The sequence below is a fragment of the Vipera ursinii genome (genome assembly GCF_947247035.1).
Source record: "Vipera ursinii genome assembly, chromosome: 2".
Classification (NCBI taxonomy): Eukaryota; Metazoa; Chordata; class Lepidosauria; order Squamata; family Viperidae; genus Vipera; species Vipera ursinii.
Window position 1 is genome coordinate 169,764,659 of NC_139513.1, and position 17,152 is coordinate 169,781,810.

The 17,152-nt window shown below is 42.4% G+C and overlaps 1 protein-coding gene across 1 annotated transcript in view; it reads left to right on the forward strand.

Moving 5' to 3' along the window:
- Positions 1-11,744, forward strand: part of KCND1 (potassium voltage-gated channel subfamily D member 1) — a gene marked incomplete at both ends in the record, with an annotated part of 59,878 nt that extends 48,134 nt beyond the window's left edge. The window contains 2 exons of the mRNA XM_083356736.1: positions 168-415; positions 11,528-11,744. Of these exons, the coding sequence (XP_083212862.1) occupies positions 168-415; positions 11,528-11,744 (465 nt within the window). The remainder of the gene's footprint in view (positions 1-167; positions 416-11,527) is intronic.
- Between the last annotated feature and the right edge of the window lie 5,408 nt (positions 11,745-17,152).

A 17,152-nucleotide genomic window follows, 5' to 3' on the forward strand; every position in this document is an offset into this window, starting at 1 on the left:
AGTGATCTGATACGAGCACACTGCTGGAAGAAAGGGTGTTTGGGAGTAAGAATAGGTTTGCCCACTCACATTAACCTCTATTATTATTATTATTTTTATTTTTCTCCTTCTCTCCATCTTCCCCTCCCTGGCATTTTTTTTTATTATGATTATTCGCCCACATGCAGAGTCATGAGTTTACTGATGAACACTCCTACAGTGATTTTTGTCTGACGGAGCCCCTGGGTTACCGCACCAGCCGCAGCACCTCTGTCTCCTCCCAGCAAGGAAGCAAAGGGATTCTAAGCACCTCCTGCTGCCCCCGTCGCAACAGGCGCCGCACCACCCGCCTCACCAACTCCACCATGTCTGTGAGCCGTGCCAGTGCTCAAGAGCTGGATATGTTGAACAGCCAGAAAAGTGCTGCCCCCCAGAGGTAGGAAGTATGCCTACAGCTTTTAACACCCAAGCAGTGGGAAGTAGGGATTGCTTCCACTTGCATTATTCATGCTCGGAAAAAACTTTGACTACATCCATTATCTGCAGGAGAGAGTGAGGACTGGGGAGACACAGCTCAAATGTGTTACCAAAGCTATTCAGTATATAGAGAAGCCTCAGCTCGGTAGCAAAGCATTTTAAGCAAGCATTCTCAGTTTTAATCCCCGGAGGTTTCCGGCCTGAAGGGCCACTGACAACTAGTGCTGACTGTATTAGAATCACAGATTATTATTATTATTATTATTTTTAGATTGATATGCTGGCAATATAAACTGTGTCTCACTAGTACTCAAATGAAAAAATAAATTAATTAATATAAACAAATAAGAGAGAAAAAACTCGTGGCCTTTCAGAACTCCTTGTTATCTATCATAATTGTCATTTGGCTGGGGCTGCTGGGGGTTTTAGTTGGGTAATTTCTGGAGTGCCACTGGTTCCCCATCTCTGCTTTCCTCCCTGGAGATCAAAGACCATCTGTAGAGTATGTAAAAATACCTCATGGTGATGTATAAAGAATACATCCTAGAACGGAGTGCAATTAAATTTTAAAAAATATTTTATACCGATTTAAAATACAGTAACCTGATGATAAGGGACGCGGTGGCTCAGTGGGTTAGGACGCTGAACTTGTCAATCGGAAGGTCGGCAGTTTGGCAGGTCGAATCCCGAGTGCCGCGTAGCAGAGTGAGCGCCTGTTACTCGTCCCAGCTTCTGCCAACCTAGCAGTTCGAAAGCACGTAAAAATGCAAGTAGACAAATAGGGACCACTCCGGTGGGAAGGTAACAGCGTTCCGTGCGCCTTTGGCGTCTAGTCATGCTGGCCACATGACCACGGAGACGTCCTTGGACAAGCGCTGGCTCTTCGGCTATGAAACGGAGATGAGCACCGGCCCCTAGAGTCGGAAACGACTAGCACGCATGTGCGGGGGAACCTTTACCTTTTACCTTTACCTTTAACCTGATGATGTGAACTCCAGGTCACCAAAGTTTTTGCCACAGTAAATATGTTAGTTGTCTTCACTGTAGATAAGAAAGTTAAAAAAAAGTCTGGATAGTGAACATTGTACCACTTGGAGACAGCAGAGTAGAAGAAAAGGAACTGGAGAAAAATCACAAGATACAAAGACCTGCAAATAAAAGCAGAATGACTCTGGCAAAAAATTTTTTAAAAAATCAAAAATGGTATTGATAGGAATAGCACCTTGGGTACAATTCCAAAACATTTGGAGCACCACTTAAACATCATTGGCATTGATAAAAATCCCCAGTTACAAAAGGCTGAGTTACTTGCAATAGCTTACCTGTGACAATACCACTAACACCATCAAACAAAAACATCTGCCCACCTCAGGTCCTTGGGAAGGAGTCGATAGGAGGACAAAAATGCCAAATCCAATCTAAACATCCAGATGACTGCGTAATTGCATATATATGGCAGTGTAATCTACTGCCATAGCTGCTTCCCTTCCATCTCTTGCATAACTGATTTTACAGCTAATAATTTGTTCAATAATACAGTGGATCTAATTGTACCATGATGTCAAGTGCAACCAGATCCACGGTAGGATGAAGCATAAAGGAGATTTATGAACAGTTTACTAAGAAAATTTGTTTGGGCTCTGCAGGAGGAGGTTGGGCAGTTACGACCTTAACAGAAATAGATAGACTGGATAGAGAAGTTTATGGTTAGGGTTAAGCTAGGGCAGGGGTAGGCAACCTTGGCTCTTTTATGACTCGTGGACTTCAACTCCCAGAATTCCTGAGCTATTGTTTGGGGGAGGGGGGGTTGCCATTGTGTGCTACCCAGAGTCCCTTTTGTGAGATGAGTAGCTATACAAATTATTTAAATAAGTAAATGAATCAATGGTGGTGGCTAAATGTAAACGTTTCCCATGTCTGACTCTAGGGTGTGGTGCTCATCCCTGTTTCTTAGCCGACAGGGCCTGTGTGGCCCGAAAAAAATATCCCGTGGTCACGTGGCCAGCAGGGCTATATGCCAAAGGTGCACCGAATGCTGTTACTTCCCACTGAAGTGGTGCCTATTAATCTATTTGCATTTGCATGCTTTCTAACTGCTAGGTGGGCAGGAGCTGGGGCAAGTAACGGACATTCACCCAGTCTCAACTTCGGACTGCCAGCATCTTTAACTGCTGAGCCACTGTGCCCCTTATTGCTGGTGGCTAATGGGAATGAAATCCCAAACCCTTTGCCTTTCTGTACTAACCCATGAGCTGGTCTCTGTTGCTTAATACATAGGAGATCTGTGCCATGCAATTTTATTGATTGATTTATTATATTATTCATAGGCTGCCCTGCAAGATTAACTCTCCCCTTGTGGTTTGTAACATATTAAAATTTAAAGTTTCTTTACAACTCTTTACAATTCAGAACCTTGTAATTTAGAAATATTGTAACAGGGTTATAGCAATGTTACGGCAGCAATCATATGCGTGAATGCTCAGAAGTACACCCCATTGTGTTAAGTGGGACAGACAAGTGAATTTTCACTTACTCCATTTTGAAGAACTGCTGCTTTTGTGGCACTAATTTGATAGTGATTAACTGCAGGTGTCAGCAAATAGCTGACTTTGTCCAATCCCCCAGAATCAAAGTTGATCTGACCTGGTTCATACATGAATGGGAGACCACCACGAACCTGCTATTGGGCAAATGGTTTGTAGATAGGTCCCCACTTATTTTATTTAAATGGACTGTAGTGGACATGGGTGATCACCAAGGGTGACCCTAAGGGCTTTAAGGTAGAAAGTGGGAATTGTTTCAGTGCAGTAGGAGGGCACTGCTGCAAATCAGATTTTTCTGCCTGATTTTGTTGTGCTATTAGGCTGTCTAGGGCAGGGCTTTTCAACCAGTGGTACGGGTACCACCTGTGGTACATTGGCACCTGGCAGGTGGTACGTGACCATCCTAGAAAAGTGGTAGCGGGGGAGGGGAATGAGCTGAACCAGTGGCAGCACCGCACAAGCCTGAGCGAGAGATGGCTGGAGCTGCAGGGCTGTCAGGGCTCAGCAGAAGCGCCAGGATCAGTGCCAGTCTGCAGCTGGAGCTCGGCGCTGATCCTGGCGCTTCTGAGCCCAGAAGAAGCACCAATCAGCTAGAATGTTGCAGCATCCCCAGGGTCTTGTGATTTACATTCAGATGCTTGGCAACTGATTCATATTTATGACGGTCACAGTGTCCCAGGGTCATGTGAAGTGACCAAAACCTGCTGCAAACACCCAGCAGACGGGGGGAATAAAAACCAAACACCCCCCCACCCCACCTCCGTTGCCAATCCTCAACAGAAATGCTCACAACAATGAAAACCTTGGACAGGAGGAAGAGCGCCTCTGGGCGGGCAGGCAGGCGTCTTGCTTGGCTGTGGCTTGGGGGGAACTTTTTTCAGTGCCACTGTAACTTCAAACAGTCACTAAGCCAACTGTTGTACAGTAAGTTGAGGACTACCTGTACTTCATCACTTTTTTCCCTTTTTTGGGGGGTGTGTCATCAAGTGTTTGACACCTTGCTAGGCGACTGGTGGTACTCGGATGTTGCCAAATCCTAAAAGTGGTACAATGGGTGAAAAGGTTGAAAAGCCCTGGTCTAGGGCCATAAAGAGATGCTGCATGTGGCTTGTTGGTATGAGTCCTTGCCTCACATGGCTGTATTCACAAAACACTATATTACTTCCCGCCAGAGTGGGGAGGCAAGGGATATTATGGGTCCCCCTCCTAAGAGAGCCATTTAATGGGATCAGGAAAAAGGGCCTTCTCTGTAGTGGTTTCCTCCCTGTGGAACATCATCCCTGCAGGGATAAGATTGGCTCCCACTCTGACACTATTTTACAAGGCCCTGTAGACGTGGTTCTGCCAACAGGCCTGGGAACCCCAGAATAATATGAAGCCCATCAACAGGCTGGTTTGTTTTTTGTTGCCTGGGACATGGGGGTGATTGGTTTTTGTACTGGGCTTTTATCTTTATCAGCTGCCTAGAATCACTGAGAGTGTTGAGCAGCCATATACATTTTCTTAATTAATTAATTCTAGTTTATTTATGAAGCCTTGGCTTAATACCCAACCACTGTAATTCATAAACCCTAAAGGCTTATATGTTGTATGACTCCAGCCACTGCAGTGTCAGAATCATAATGGTTTAGTTTGTTTTGTGACCCTCTCCAAGGTTGATTTATTCAGGAAAACCATGGTTAAGCAAACTATAGCTTATTCTGAACCAAGCTGGAGCTTGTCTTTCTTGTGCTACTCTATACACATGACCTGTTGAAGTATTTCTCGCTGGAAGATCTAACGGATACAGCAGTTTTTCTTAATCTGGTGGCATACATGAGGGACTGAGTGCGAATGATAAGAACTGAAGTCCTGTAACCAAAGGGCATTCTGGAAAGCTACATTAGAGTGGTGATCTGTCTATAACTGATGAAATATGAGATCAAAAGGATTGGAGAGAAGCTTTTCATCTCCCCACATAACTTTCAATTTTCCTGGGAAGATTCAGTCCTGCTGAGAATCTAAGACTTAGTGCAGATTTAAAATTGAGTTCCATTAACAAGAGAGGAGATAGGATAGTATTTTAGATCAGGGGTCCCCAACCCCCAGTCTGTGGACCAGTACTGGGCCACGGCATGTCAGCAACGGGTCCACGCCAAGAAGCAAAGACCCATCCGTGAGATGCAGGCAGCACACAAAACCCTGCACCCTCCGGTCTGCAGAAAAAACCTCTCTCTACGGAACCGGTCCCTGGTGCCCAAAAGGTTGGGGACCTCTGCTTTAGATTATGTCACAAAACAAAACAAAAATGTTTGACTGAAGGAGTTACCAAACATTCCATGGACACCATTTTAATTTAACACTTCCATTTCAAGAATGATTCTGGGGGAAGTGGAAATGGTAGATGGGTTTGAATGGAAAGAAATCTGAGGAGAGGCTGAAGGAGGCTGCACAGTGCAAGCCCAGAGAAAAAAAAGTTTAGGGAAGAAGCGTAAAAGTCACTTCCATTATCCGAAGGAAATAATGGGGAGAATGGCTGACTGCTTATTGGCACCCATTCAGGAAAAAAAAAGAACCTATAGCAGGAAAGCAGGCATAGCATCGGCATCTGGAAGAGCCAGAAGCAGCATTCATTGGGGAAAAACATTCAGTCATGGGTGTTTTGTGTCAGAACTAGATGCCTTTTGATTACTGCTCTAGGCTCCATTTGTGCTATTTCTGTTGAGTCTTCCAACAGAATGAAGAGCTTGTCAGTCAAAAGGATGAGTTAAGTATCTGCAGATTGACTGCTATAAATGTGATCTCTCCCCCCCCCCACCTCCTCCTTGCAGTAATTGACTCAGCTGCTCTGATGCAACTGGTCATTCAGGAGGAGAAAGAATTGGCCATAATATAATTGAACTACTGCAAAGGAAATGGAAGAAACCAACTTTCATATACTGAGGTGGACAAAGATAGGCAGAAGAAGGCACACCCAGGTGTAAAATGGATGCTGGCTGAGTGCAGGGATGCCAGCAGCCTAAAGGCTGAAAGAAAAATGGGCAGATACTGTAAGTGGAGAAACCGGAGGACACAGGAGACCAAGGAAACCTTGAGGGGGTCTGAAATATGGAAGTAATGGTACCCAAGAGACAGAGCAGCAGAAGACACTGTGAGCGACTCAAGAAGATGGCTGAAGAGAATTTAATATATGAATGATCCGCCAAACGTTAGGCTGCAGGTCTCCAACGTTGCTGAAGTCAGTTCCTAAGTACTAGCCTTAATTTCAGCAAGACTCGGTGTTTCTTGCAGCTTTTTTGAAATCACGGATCTTCTGCCACCTCCTGGTAGAAGAGAGACAACACCAGAGGAACAGTACAAACCAAGAGCCACCCGTCCCATTGGCATATGCAGCAAAAGAAACTCCTGGCACATTATTTTACCAAGAGTATAACTTTAATGATAGATCCAAATAGGTATAGAAGAAGCAAAGATGGTTCTGAGGTTTTGGCACTAAAGGTAGCATAGTTAAACTCCCCCCCCCACCTCCGCCTTTTCCTCCCTGGGCCACCCCATGTCCATTGTCCACCAATACAGTTCAATCATATTGTTTTGGGAAACAGTCTGCGCTGCTCGAAAAGTTCCCATCAGGCGACCTTGTAGTGTCTGGACTTTCTCAAGCTGCAAATAGCTCACATAAATAGACACGAGTAAGAAATGTGAGTCTTGCTGAAATTAAGGTGAGTAGTTAGAAACTGAATTCAACAATGTTGGAGACCTGCTTGGCTTATTTTTTTGTTGTTGCTGTTGTTGTTGTTGAAATCATGGATCTTCTGCCACCTTCTGGTAGAAGAGTGGCAACACCAGAAGAATAGCACCAAATGTCTATGGAGATTCTCAGTCATCCAGCTCGTAGTTATCCCAAAGATGCTTTTTCAAGAGACACCTGGACTTTCTTGTTTTTCTTTGAAGACGTTTTGCTTCTCATCCAAGAAGCTTCTTCAGCTCTGACTGGATGGTGGGGAACGGGGGCTTAAGGCTTTGAACAGTTTCAAGCACACAAATGGCTCCATAACATTCCCAAACATAAAAACACACAAAGCCAGGGCCTGAAATATTATAACCCAAGCACTCGGTCACAATATGGGTCACCATACAGATGCCAGAGGATTGCACTCCAAAAACCTTTGCCTGATGTGAACTCAGCTATTGCGGCTTGCAAACCACAGCTTACAATTTAGCCAGCTCTGTAAACCCAGCCGTTTAGATCACACACACAGTAAGCTACAATGTAATTGGTTTACTTATGGTTTTAGTACCGTATGTTGTATGAATGCGGCCAGTGTTGTTTGTAAACTGTATATAATTGTTAAGCTTATTGCTTGGACTTCATCAGTGGTGACCTTCCTTTTTGTGCTTTTGACCTAAAATTCTTTCCCCCTTACTGTATATTTATTTTTTTTAAAAAAATATTAAATACATTTTTATAAAGTGAAAAAAGATAAACACAAAATTGTATAAAGAAAAAGTTACAAAATGAAGAGAGGTAAAGAAAAAAAAATGGTGAAATCCCTTACTGGATGTTACATCATGAGGAAAGAATCACATCCTCTACCTGCTGAAAGATGCTCCTCCTTGGCCCTGGCTGAGCTTTTAAACTGCTCATGCATGACTAAGAATAATTTTCCTTTCAAAACACCACTTGTGAAAGAAAAGCAGTGAAGACAGGAAGCCTTCAGAGGCAAGTTTTCATTCCATTAAAACTTCTGATACTTGAATGGCACACAATTGGTGTGAAAAATTTACCTCAGATGTATTCATCTGTTCAGTTTCTCTGCAGTGACTTCCTTCCTTCCATCTTTTCTTCCTCTGGCCCTCCCCACTCCCTCCCTGTGGGCACAAATATACTAAATCACTAATAATAATAATAATAATAACAACAACAACAAAAAGTTGGAAGGGACCTTGGAGGCCATCTAGTCCAACCCCCTGCTCAGGCAGGAAACTATACCATTACAGACAAATGGCTGTCCAGTCTCTTCTTAAAGACTTCCAGTGTTGGAGCATTCACCACTTCTGGTGGCAGGCTGTTCCACTGGTTAGTTGTTGTAACAGTCAGGAAGTTCCTCCTTAGTTCTAGTTCTTAGTTCTTATACTTTTTTCAGTCCCTTGAAGAAGATCAAACAGAGTCTTCCTTTCAGATGATTCATGGAGTATAATAGCCACATCAGATAGTGCCTGCATGCATGTGCAAACAGGCTGCTAGTGCCCGCGTGTATGCACAAATGGGCTGCTAGTGCCCGTGTGATGCTGGCACTAGTGGCCCCGCGCACACGCAAATGGGACTGCTAGCACCCATCTGGTGGCACTAGTGCGAGTGGGGAGGGTACGTGCATACATGCATGCACTCGCCAGCCATTCCCGCAGCCCGGTGGCCAACAGGCCATGGATTGGTACTAGACCCGGTCCCACAGGTTGGGGACCCCTGCATCAAATATAAATTAAAGCCAAAGAGTAAAAAAGGACACATGGAGAGGGCGGGGGCGGACTGGGAGGAGGTGGGATCTGTTGTTACTCAATCAACCATCTCCATTGTCCTATTTCCTCATTGGGGCCCCAAACCAACTGGCAGAGGCAGGTCTTAAGGCCCTTAGGAAAGGATAGGAGGGTTGGGGCCAACAACCCAAGATGTTCCAGAGGGCTGGAGCAACAGCAGAGAAGGCCCTCCTCCTGGACCCCACCAGCTGGAATTATTGGGCTGATGGGTCCTCTGCCGGCACAAGTGGGACAGATGAAACACTGGGTGCTACCTATTCACCAACCAAATGCAGGAATCATCAAACAAGGATGTGGACAGTTCCAATTCCCTCACTTCACTCTTGTATTCTGTTAAATATTGGTCTCTTCCCTGCTGGAGTGGAGCTGGGCTATATAATTCAAAGTCATTCAAATGAACGAAAAATCTTTCATTTAGTGAAAGAAAAACCCTTCACTAGAGGCTGAGTGCATACATTGTGCTAAGCCAAATGGGGCTTGTTTGTTTTTACTTATTTTTGTGCTTTTAAAAAAGGTAACGAAAAAAGAAAATGAATAAAGCACCAAGATAATTAGGACTGATACGTTCTCAAAGAATACGTGAAAAGTGCTTTAAAAAAGTCAAAAAATATAACAGAAAAAAGAAAATATAATTATTAACAGTTACAATATATAATACCTAAACTCATCCAATGTAAATATTATTCAGGTATGTGTATATTTATTTCTAATATATTTATATAACTATTCTTTTTACCTACCACAGATATGAATCCCATATCTCATTATACTTACCCATACAAAGTCTGTGTCTATAGGCAATCTGCTCAAAGGTAGCAAGTAAAATCAGGTCTTCAGTCCAGTCCATTTATCTTTCCAATACAACAATATCAGTCTTTTGACCACAGGAGAGGCCATTTACATTGTCCATTTGTCAAATTCCATATAATAGGTGTGTAATTCAAGAAATACTATTCTCTGAAAATTTTAACTTTTGTCCCAATGTCATATTTGTATAGTCCACTGCTTTCTCTCAAAGTTTAATAAAGACATCGTAAAAACACATATTTTAATGAAGCATTATCCTTATTACAACTTAGTCCTTTTCTATACAAACATAATAGAGTCCAATAAACTGTAAAAAATATTTTTTTGTTGTATCTTAGTTTATTGACAGTTTCTATAGAAGTTAAGAAACTCACCATTATCTAGGCCAGAGGTCCCCAACCTTTTGGGCACCAGGGACCGGTGCCATAGAGAAAGGTTTTTCTGCAGACCGGAGAGTGCGTGGTTTTGACTACTGCCTGCATCCTGAGAATGGAGCTTTGCTTGTTTGTGCAGCCCACTTGCTGGTCCATGGACTGGGGGTTGGGGACCCCTGATCTAGACAACTAATCAAAGAGAGAAGCAACCTTGAACTAAGGAGAAATTTCCTGACAGAACAATTAATCAGTGGAACAACCTGCCTCCAGAAGTGGTGAATGCTCCAACACTGGAAGTTTTTAAGAAGAGACTGGACAGCCATTTGTCTGAAATGGTATAAGGTTTCCTGCCTGAGCAGGGGGTTGGACCAGAAGACATCCAAGATTATTGTTGTTGTTGTTGTTAAATATAATCCTCTTTTTATTCCTTTCATTTCTTATTATCTGCATATCAAATTGATGTATGAAAAGTAACTATAACAATGAATATGTTTTTTAGTTTTATAGGATTTAACAAGTTGTTCTACAATCTCAAGTGTCTGAAAAGATGCTGGTCCAACAATGTTGTTAACAAATGTTGCAGCTGTAAATATTGCCATTTACAGCTACAAAGTGATTTGTTTATGGCTTCTTAGCAGATGTTGTGAATCCAGTTGCTGATGTATATATTCTTTTAAGACTGTCGTTTATCTCAAAATGACCATTCCCCCCGCTTTTTTCCATTCCTCCTTTCTAAATATGATTAAAGTCCTTGCAGTGATCATCCTGTATATCAAGCCACATGGTTTAGTATCATATGAAATATATCGCATATTAATTTTTAATTTTTGCCTGCTATTGTTTTATTGTTATGATTTTTCTTCTTGGAATTTAATCAAATGTCTTTTTAAAAAAGCGATGACTGAGAAGATTGAAGGAATACAAGCAAACCAAAGACAGCTTGGCTTTTGGATTGTATCTCTGAAATATAATGCATGCTTATCACTCAATATACTGCTGATGGGTTTTAAACAGCTAAGGCAGACATGTCAAACAAAAGGCCCGGGGGCCAGATCCGGCCCGCGAAGTGGTTTCATGCGGCCCGCGAAGCCATCCTGGAAACAGTGAGGGAACGGCCCCCACTGCCTTGGCCCTGGCCCAGAGACCCTCCTTCTGCCAGAGACCCTCAGATCTGTCCCACTCCTGACCAGGCCCCCATAGGCACCCTTGATGCGAACGATGTAGAGCTGGCCACGCCCATCCAGTAGGCCATACGCACTCTAGCCACGCCCACCCAGTAGGCCACGCCCACCCTGGCCCCCTGAGGGCAACTGCAATGCTGATGTGGCCCTCAATGAAATTGAGTTTGACACCCCTGAGCTAAGGAAACTGTCCCAAGGATTGGTCAGGGAACAAATTATGGAAGATGGAAATGATACCTTTCAAAATAATTAAAATGTTGGGGATCAGCTCTTTGGGAGAAGCAGCGCTCTGCCATAGACCTTTGTAACCCCAGCTGTGTAAGAAAGGCTGAAGTTCACTCAGCAGCCTCAGAAATATATTGGCTAGTGTGACTGCATTTATACAACATGCTCCTTTTGTTTAGTTTTAATATTTGTTAGGAATTTTTGTGGTTCAGCCCATCCCTGAGCCTCCAGATATGGCTAAGTTTATTTGCATTTTTCAGCATTTGGCCAAGTGAGCAGGGAGTTATGGTTCAGCTATATCTAGGAAGTCTTTGATTCTCTGCCCAAGGTCTATTATTAAAGAATCTCATACTTTGAGGCTGGGCTGACCTCTGCATTCGTAATTTCTCTCTCTCTCTCTTTCTTTCTTTGTCTTCTGCTTCTCTAGCCGTTCCAACTTGAATGCCAAAACCCATGACAACTTGAAGCTGAACTGTGACACCACTGACTTCAGAGCAGCCATTATCTGCATCCCCACTCCTCCTGCCAACACCCCAGATGACAGTCAGCCTCCGTCACCTCGAGGCCCTGGTGGACCCGTGCGCAATTCCAGCCTTTCCCCTCCATACCTCCTTCACGAGACTGTCAAGATCTCCTCCTTGTAAGAGGAGGCTGGGGTGGGGTCGGGTTGGTGGTCCTTTTTCCTTCGGGAGTCCCTGTTGGTCAACAGAGTCTTATTTAGGATCTGGGGATGGGCTGTTCCACATCAGTGTTCTGCCCCACCCTGTTGCTGCAACCTGGAGATCAGAGGGAGTCAGCTTTCTTTGTCGGGGTGATAGATACCCACCAACACAGGAAGTTCTTATGTAAGAGGTGCCTGCCCAACTCCCATACCCCAGCAGTCAAAGCCATAGAGGAGATGAAGTGGATCCCAGATGCTATGCAACTTCAGAAGAGTAGAGCAATGCAGGGAAAACTGGGTCACAGTAGATGGATCTCTGGAGTACTCAGGAACATATCCCTGCTAAGGGGGGGGGGGATGGTTTTTTTTTACCCTTTAGATAGTTTCACAATACCAAACCTCTTGTCTCTGAAGTTGTGGACATGGGTGAGCTAAGACTCCTGCTTTTTGTTCTCTTAACTCTAGAACTGAAGAAGGGTTTAGATTCTAGAGCAGGAAAGGAATCAAGGGCTTTGGCACCCACGGCTTTAGAAGGGAAGAAGAATCTAATGGTGAAGACGTCGTAGGTTTCCTACATCAGCGTAGCCAGGGCTGACAGAAGAGTTGCAGGCTGAATGTACAGCCTCAGAAAACCTAGTCCTCAAGGTCTAAGTCTCTCAAGAGAGAGAAAACCTCTTTAATTAATTGTGTCAAGAAAGTGTGGTGGAGTGATTAGAGCAATGACCCATGGATGCTTGCAAGATTTAAGGAGGGAAATGAAAAAGGGGAAAAAAAGAGACAGAATCAACAAAGCTTCCAACAATTTTTCTATCTCCTGGCTAAGCCATGACATCATTGGGGTGGATGGAGCCTATAAGCTTCCTCAAAACCCCAGCTGCCACTTTTTCTCTTATTCTCTCCTTCTCTCCCAATACCTGTTCTGTCTCTTGGAAACTGCACTTTAAAAGCAAAAGAAAAAAGTCTATTGCACCAAAATGCTACACCTCATGGGAACCTCATGATCCCAACCATACACACACACACACACACACACAAAGAGAAACCTGCACTTCCCCACATTGTGTAGCATAAAGACTGTGCATGTGTATTATACCTCCAAGAGTTGAGATCCCAAGTCTACAGCTGCAAACTGTCACATGCATGTATAGCTGGGTTCCCGTCTCATCTCACCACCCTGATGGAAGATACGCTGTGAAGAACTGAACCGACTCTGCAGAGCAGGATACAGTGGTCTACGTGACCATCTTTCTCCTACAGACACTTTTTGCATTATAACATCTGGGGAGAGAAAGACTGGATCTTGACATTAACCAAGCACTGTAACTGGAGAAGGAACTAAAGATGGCAGAAGGCAGAGAAGAAGCAAAAGCACTTTGGTGGGATAATGGATGCCGTTCTAGGTATCAAACCAGCCACAAGGCCCATAGCATGCATCAAGTTGGCCAGCTCTCATGTCCAGAAAAGGATTTTCTCTCAAACGGGAATGGCTTCTTTGTTCTGTTTGTGTCCATCTTGACTGTTTTCTGGTCTGTTTCTTGTTTTTTTTTTGTTAATTATGTTGGATTCTCTCTCCTGGATATGTTTGTGGAATAACAATAACCTGTTATGGGACAGCTGAAAATCACCAGTCAATTAAGACACACCTTAGGGGATGCCATACAGTCTTCCAGAAATTGCTGCCCTCCACATATACTGGAATGTTTCCCACAACTCCTCAAGCCAGCATGAATTTTGGCCATGCTAAAGAATTATGGGAATCGGTAACGGCCAAATTGCAAAAAAAAACCCTGCTGTACTGGAGGCCTGCAAAGCAGTAGCATATTAGTGAATATGAATGGAATGAAATGCATTCAGGCTAAATTCCTAAATTTATAGGGTGCTGAAAATTAGTATCCTCAGACAGACCCACATGTCACATACTCTGGCTTTCTCCCTTTCTTCCTCTACATTTGTTTCTCAGGGTTGCTGCTCATTTATGCACCAGAGTTTCCCACACAAGTAAAGCAATATCTCCATGTGTCAGACAATTTAAAAAATGCGGTCAATTTTTTCCCCGTGCCCTTTAATGATGATCACAAATGTACTTTAACAAATGATGGGAAGTGAATGATATCCAAGGAAAAGAATATGTCTTTTATTTTTATTTTAAAAATCTCTTAGGGGAACTGGAAATTCAACAATAGTTTTAAGTACAAATGCTTGAAATAAGACAGTGCAGACAGGTGAGGAACAGAATATAATATGTTCATTTTCCTGAAATATCTTCTGGTTTTTTCCCCCCATAAATGGTGCTATCAGGCATTCTGGGAATAAAGCAACCCAACTGCACAATGAAAATCTCACCTACAAGCACCCTAAATGTAGAATATAGTTCCCGATGTCAGCTTCAGAGCTAAACTGAACAAGAATTCTCTATCCTCATGAAACTGATAGCAATATTCCCAGGTTTTACTATATGCAAAGAAAATCTGCATTTTCTTACACATAGTTCCCTTCTCCAATCTCCAGTTTACAATCTCTGATCTGTCTCAAATGAAGGCCATATATGAGAATTCTTACAACATCTAATAACAATGCACCAGAATCCATTTGCAAAGCTTTTTCTGGATTAGATAACTTACTGCTTCAAGAACGTTGTGGTGAAAGTACATGTCTGAATGGTCCTCTGTAAGAGTAAAAAAAAAACATGTCACCCAAAAAAACTAGAGGGAACTTTCTCTAACTTCTTAATTCACCCTATGCAAGAAGTTTTGACTTTTGTTTCAGATAGGCAAACAAACCCTTTCACTTTCTGAAGTGATGGGATGGTCCGGAAAATGTTACTCATCCATTTTGCTGAATATATGAATATTCTGGATTTAGCCCTCAATATGACAAAAGTTCTTGCTGTGCCCTGAGGGAACGAGAAAAGTGGTTGGACTAGAAAAGAATTCCCCTTTGTTCTCATGCTGTGTGGGCTTGTGATGTGTATAATTGCAGTTTCACATCAACTCGGGTTCCTATTTGTGTACAAATAGGAGGAACAAAACTGATCTGGACTGGGGGGGGGGAGGTTTTGTGTATAATGAGGGAGAAATACAATGTCAAGCATATGGGATGGGTTTAACATAGGATCAGTAGGTATCATTACTGAGGTATACTGGGAGAGAAGATGTTGAAGAGAGAAGTTGGATGCAGTTGTAGTTTTGTGCCAATAAACAACACTGGATGAGAGCTCCAAAGCAGCTTTGTGCTCGTTTTATTCCACGTAAGGAAAGTATCAGAGAATTTTGGGATGAACATAGTCACTTACTGAACTCGTATACCAGCCGCTTCCATTATTACAAATATGACTCGGAAAGTTATTGAAATTATTATTCCATAAAACATTTTCTAATTAAAATCTAGAAAAAAAGGGGGGGGGGAAAGCTTTAACCAAATTATCTTTCTCAATAAAAACAATGTTTTTAAAGCACATGTTGTTGGCATAAAAAGGCAAATCTAACTGGGGCTGATATACTGCTCAAAAAAATAAAGGGAACACAAGATAAGACATCCTACTATTAAATACAGTACATTGTGTTGTTTAAGTGTTCCCTTTATTTTTTTGAGCAGTATATAAACTTTTTTTTTGGAAATAACACTGATACATAGACATGCATAAGAAGCCTTGGTGGAGCAGTGGGCTAATGCCTCCTTAAGTAACACCAGCTGCCTGCAATTAGTGCAGGTTCGCATCCCACCAGGCTCAAGGTTGACTCAGCCTTCCATCCTTCCGAGGTAGGTAAAATGAGGACCCAGATTGTTGGGGGCAATAAGCTGACTTTGTAATAATGCCGCTTGGGGGGGGGTAATAAGCAGGCGTATACATAGAATGAAGGCTACTGCTAAGCTTGTAAGCCGCCCTGAGTCTTCGGAGAAGGGCGGGATATAAATGGAATTTTTTAAAAAAATTGTGGAACTGTTATGAATGTACATGGAATTGGGAGTATATCATCATTACATTTGGTTTTAAAAATGTAAAAATAAGGACAGTTTAGCATAATTTGAATCAATAAATCTTTTACTGGGCTTAACATTTAAGCATACAAAAACCTGAAACAAATATTTAGAATCAGCTTTCTTAACCTAGTGCTCTGTATTACTACTAAGGAATTTTGAGGTGCTTCAACATATTTGGGAAACCCCAATACTGAAAATCAGTAATCAGGAAAAGGATAGGGAACACTGCAAATATCGCACAGCTTTGAACAGGGCTATTTTAATATATTCTGCCCTCTGTTCCCACAAACAACTTGAACTGCATAATCTTGGATATAACAGTGAGGTTCAAATATTGTCTCTGGTCATACATTTCAGAATATATGATCGCTAAATGATTCGATCATTAAGCGAGTTATCCAGTGACTGGAGACCATTTTTATTGCAATTCTTAAGTGAATCACTGTGATTATTAATCAAATCATGCAGTCATTAAGGGAATCCAGTTTCCCCCTGGACTTTGCTTATTGGAACCTGGGTGGAAGTGTCACAATGCAGTCACATGACTGCAGGATGCTGCAACTGTCATAAATGCCAGGTGCCCAACTTGCAATCACATCACTGCGGGGTGGTGCAACAGATAACTTTGAGGATGTGTCATAAGTTATCTGTCATATTTCAGCACCATTGTGATTCCAAACCATTGTTAAATGAATGGTTGTAAATTGAGAATTTACCTGTATAAAAATCTGAGTCACTGCTAGATTACACCATACAGATACAAAAGGACAGAAACCTCTTGCTTCTCGATGCCACCTAGTACTTACTCATCCAGATATTTGCAGCTCAGTATTCATGGTTGTTAGCTGCTACTACTAACAGAAACAATACTTCAAAATTCAGTATCATGTGCGATGTCCATTAGAAATGTTGTCCATATCTATTAAAAATGCCTCTTTAAAAAAACTACTTACATTTTTTGCCATCACACAGTATTATCTTACTGTAGACATCCCCCCCCCAAAATGCAAACACCAAAATGAACACAAATGAATAATGAAAACAATAGAACGAAACTTTAAGCTAGGTGGATTTATTAATTAAAAGACTCTTCATGCCATCCTTGGATCTTCTCTGCACCTCCCACACCACATTTTTGGGAAAGCCTGTATTAAAACCATGTTTTGGGCCATATTTTTGGCCATTATATTCTATTTAATATACTCTTAAAACCGTCGAGGAGCTACTTTTTCTCTGTCTATCTACAAAATGAAAACTAATTTCGTTTTCACTTCCTCTCTTTAAAAATAATTATACAAAAAAAGGCAACCTGTTTAGTTCACCCTCGACGTTGTTTTGTTCAAATGCTTCGGCGATACAGTCGGCACAGAAAGAAACTTGGAACTACGATTCCCAATGTACTCAGAAAGA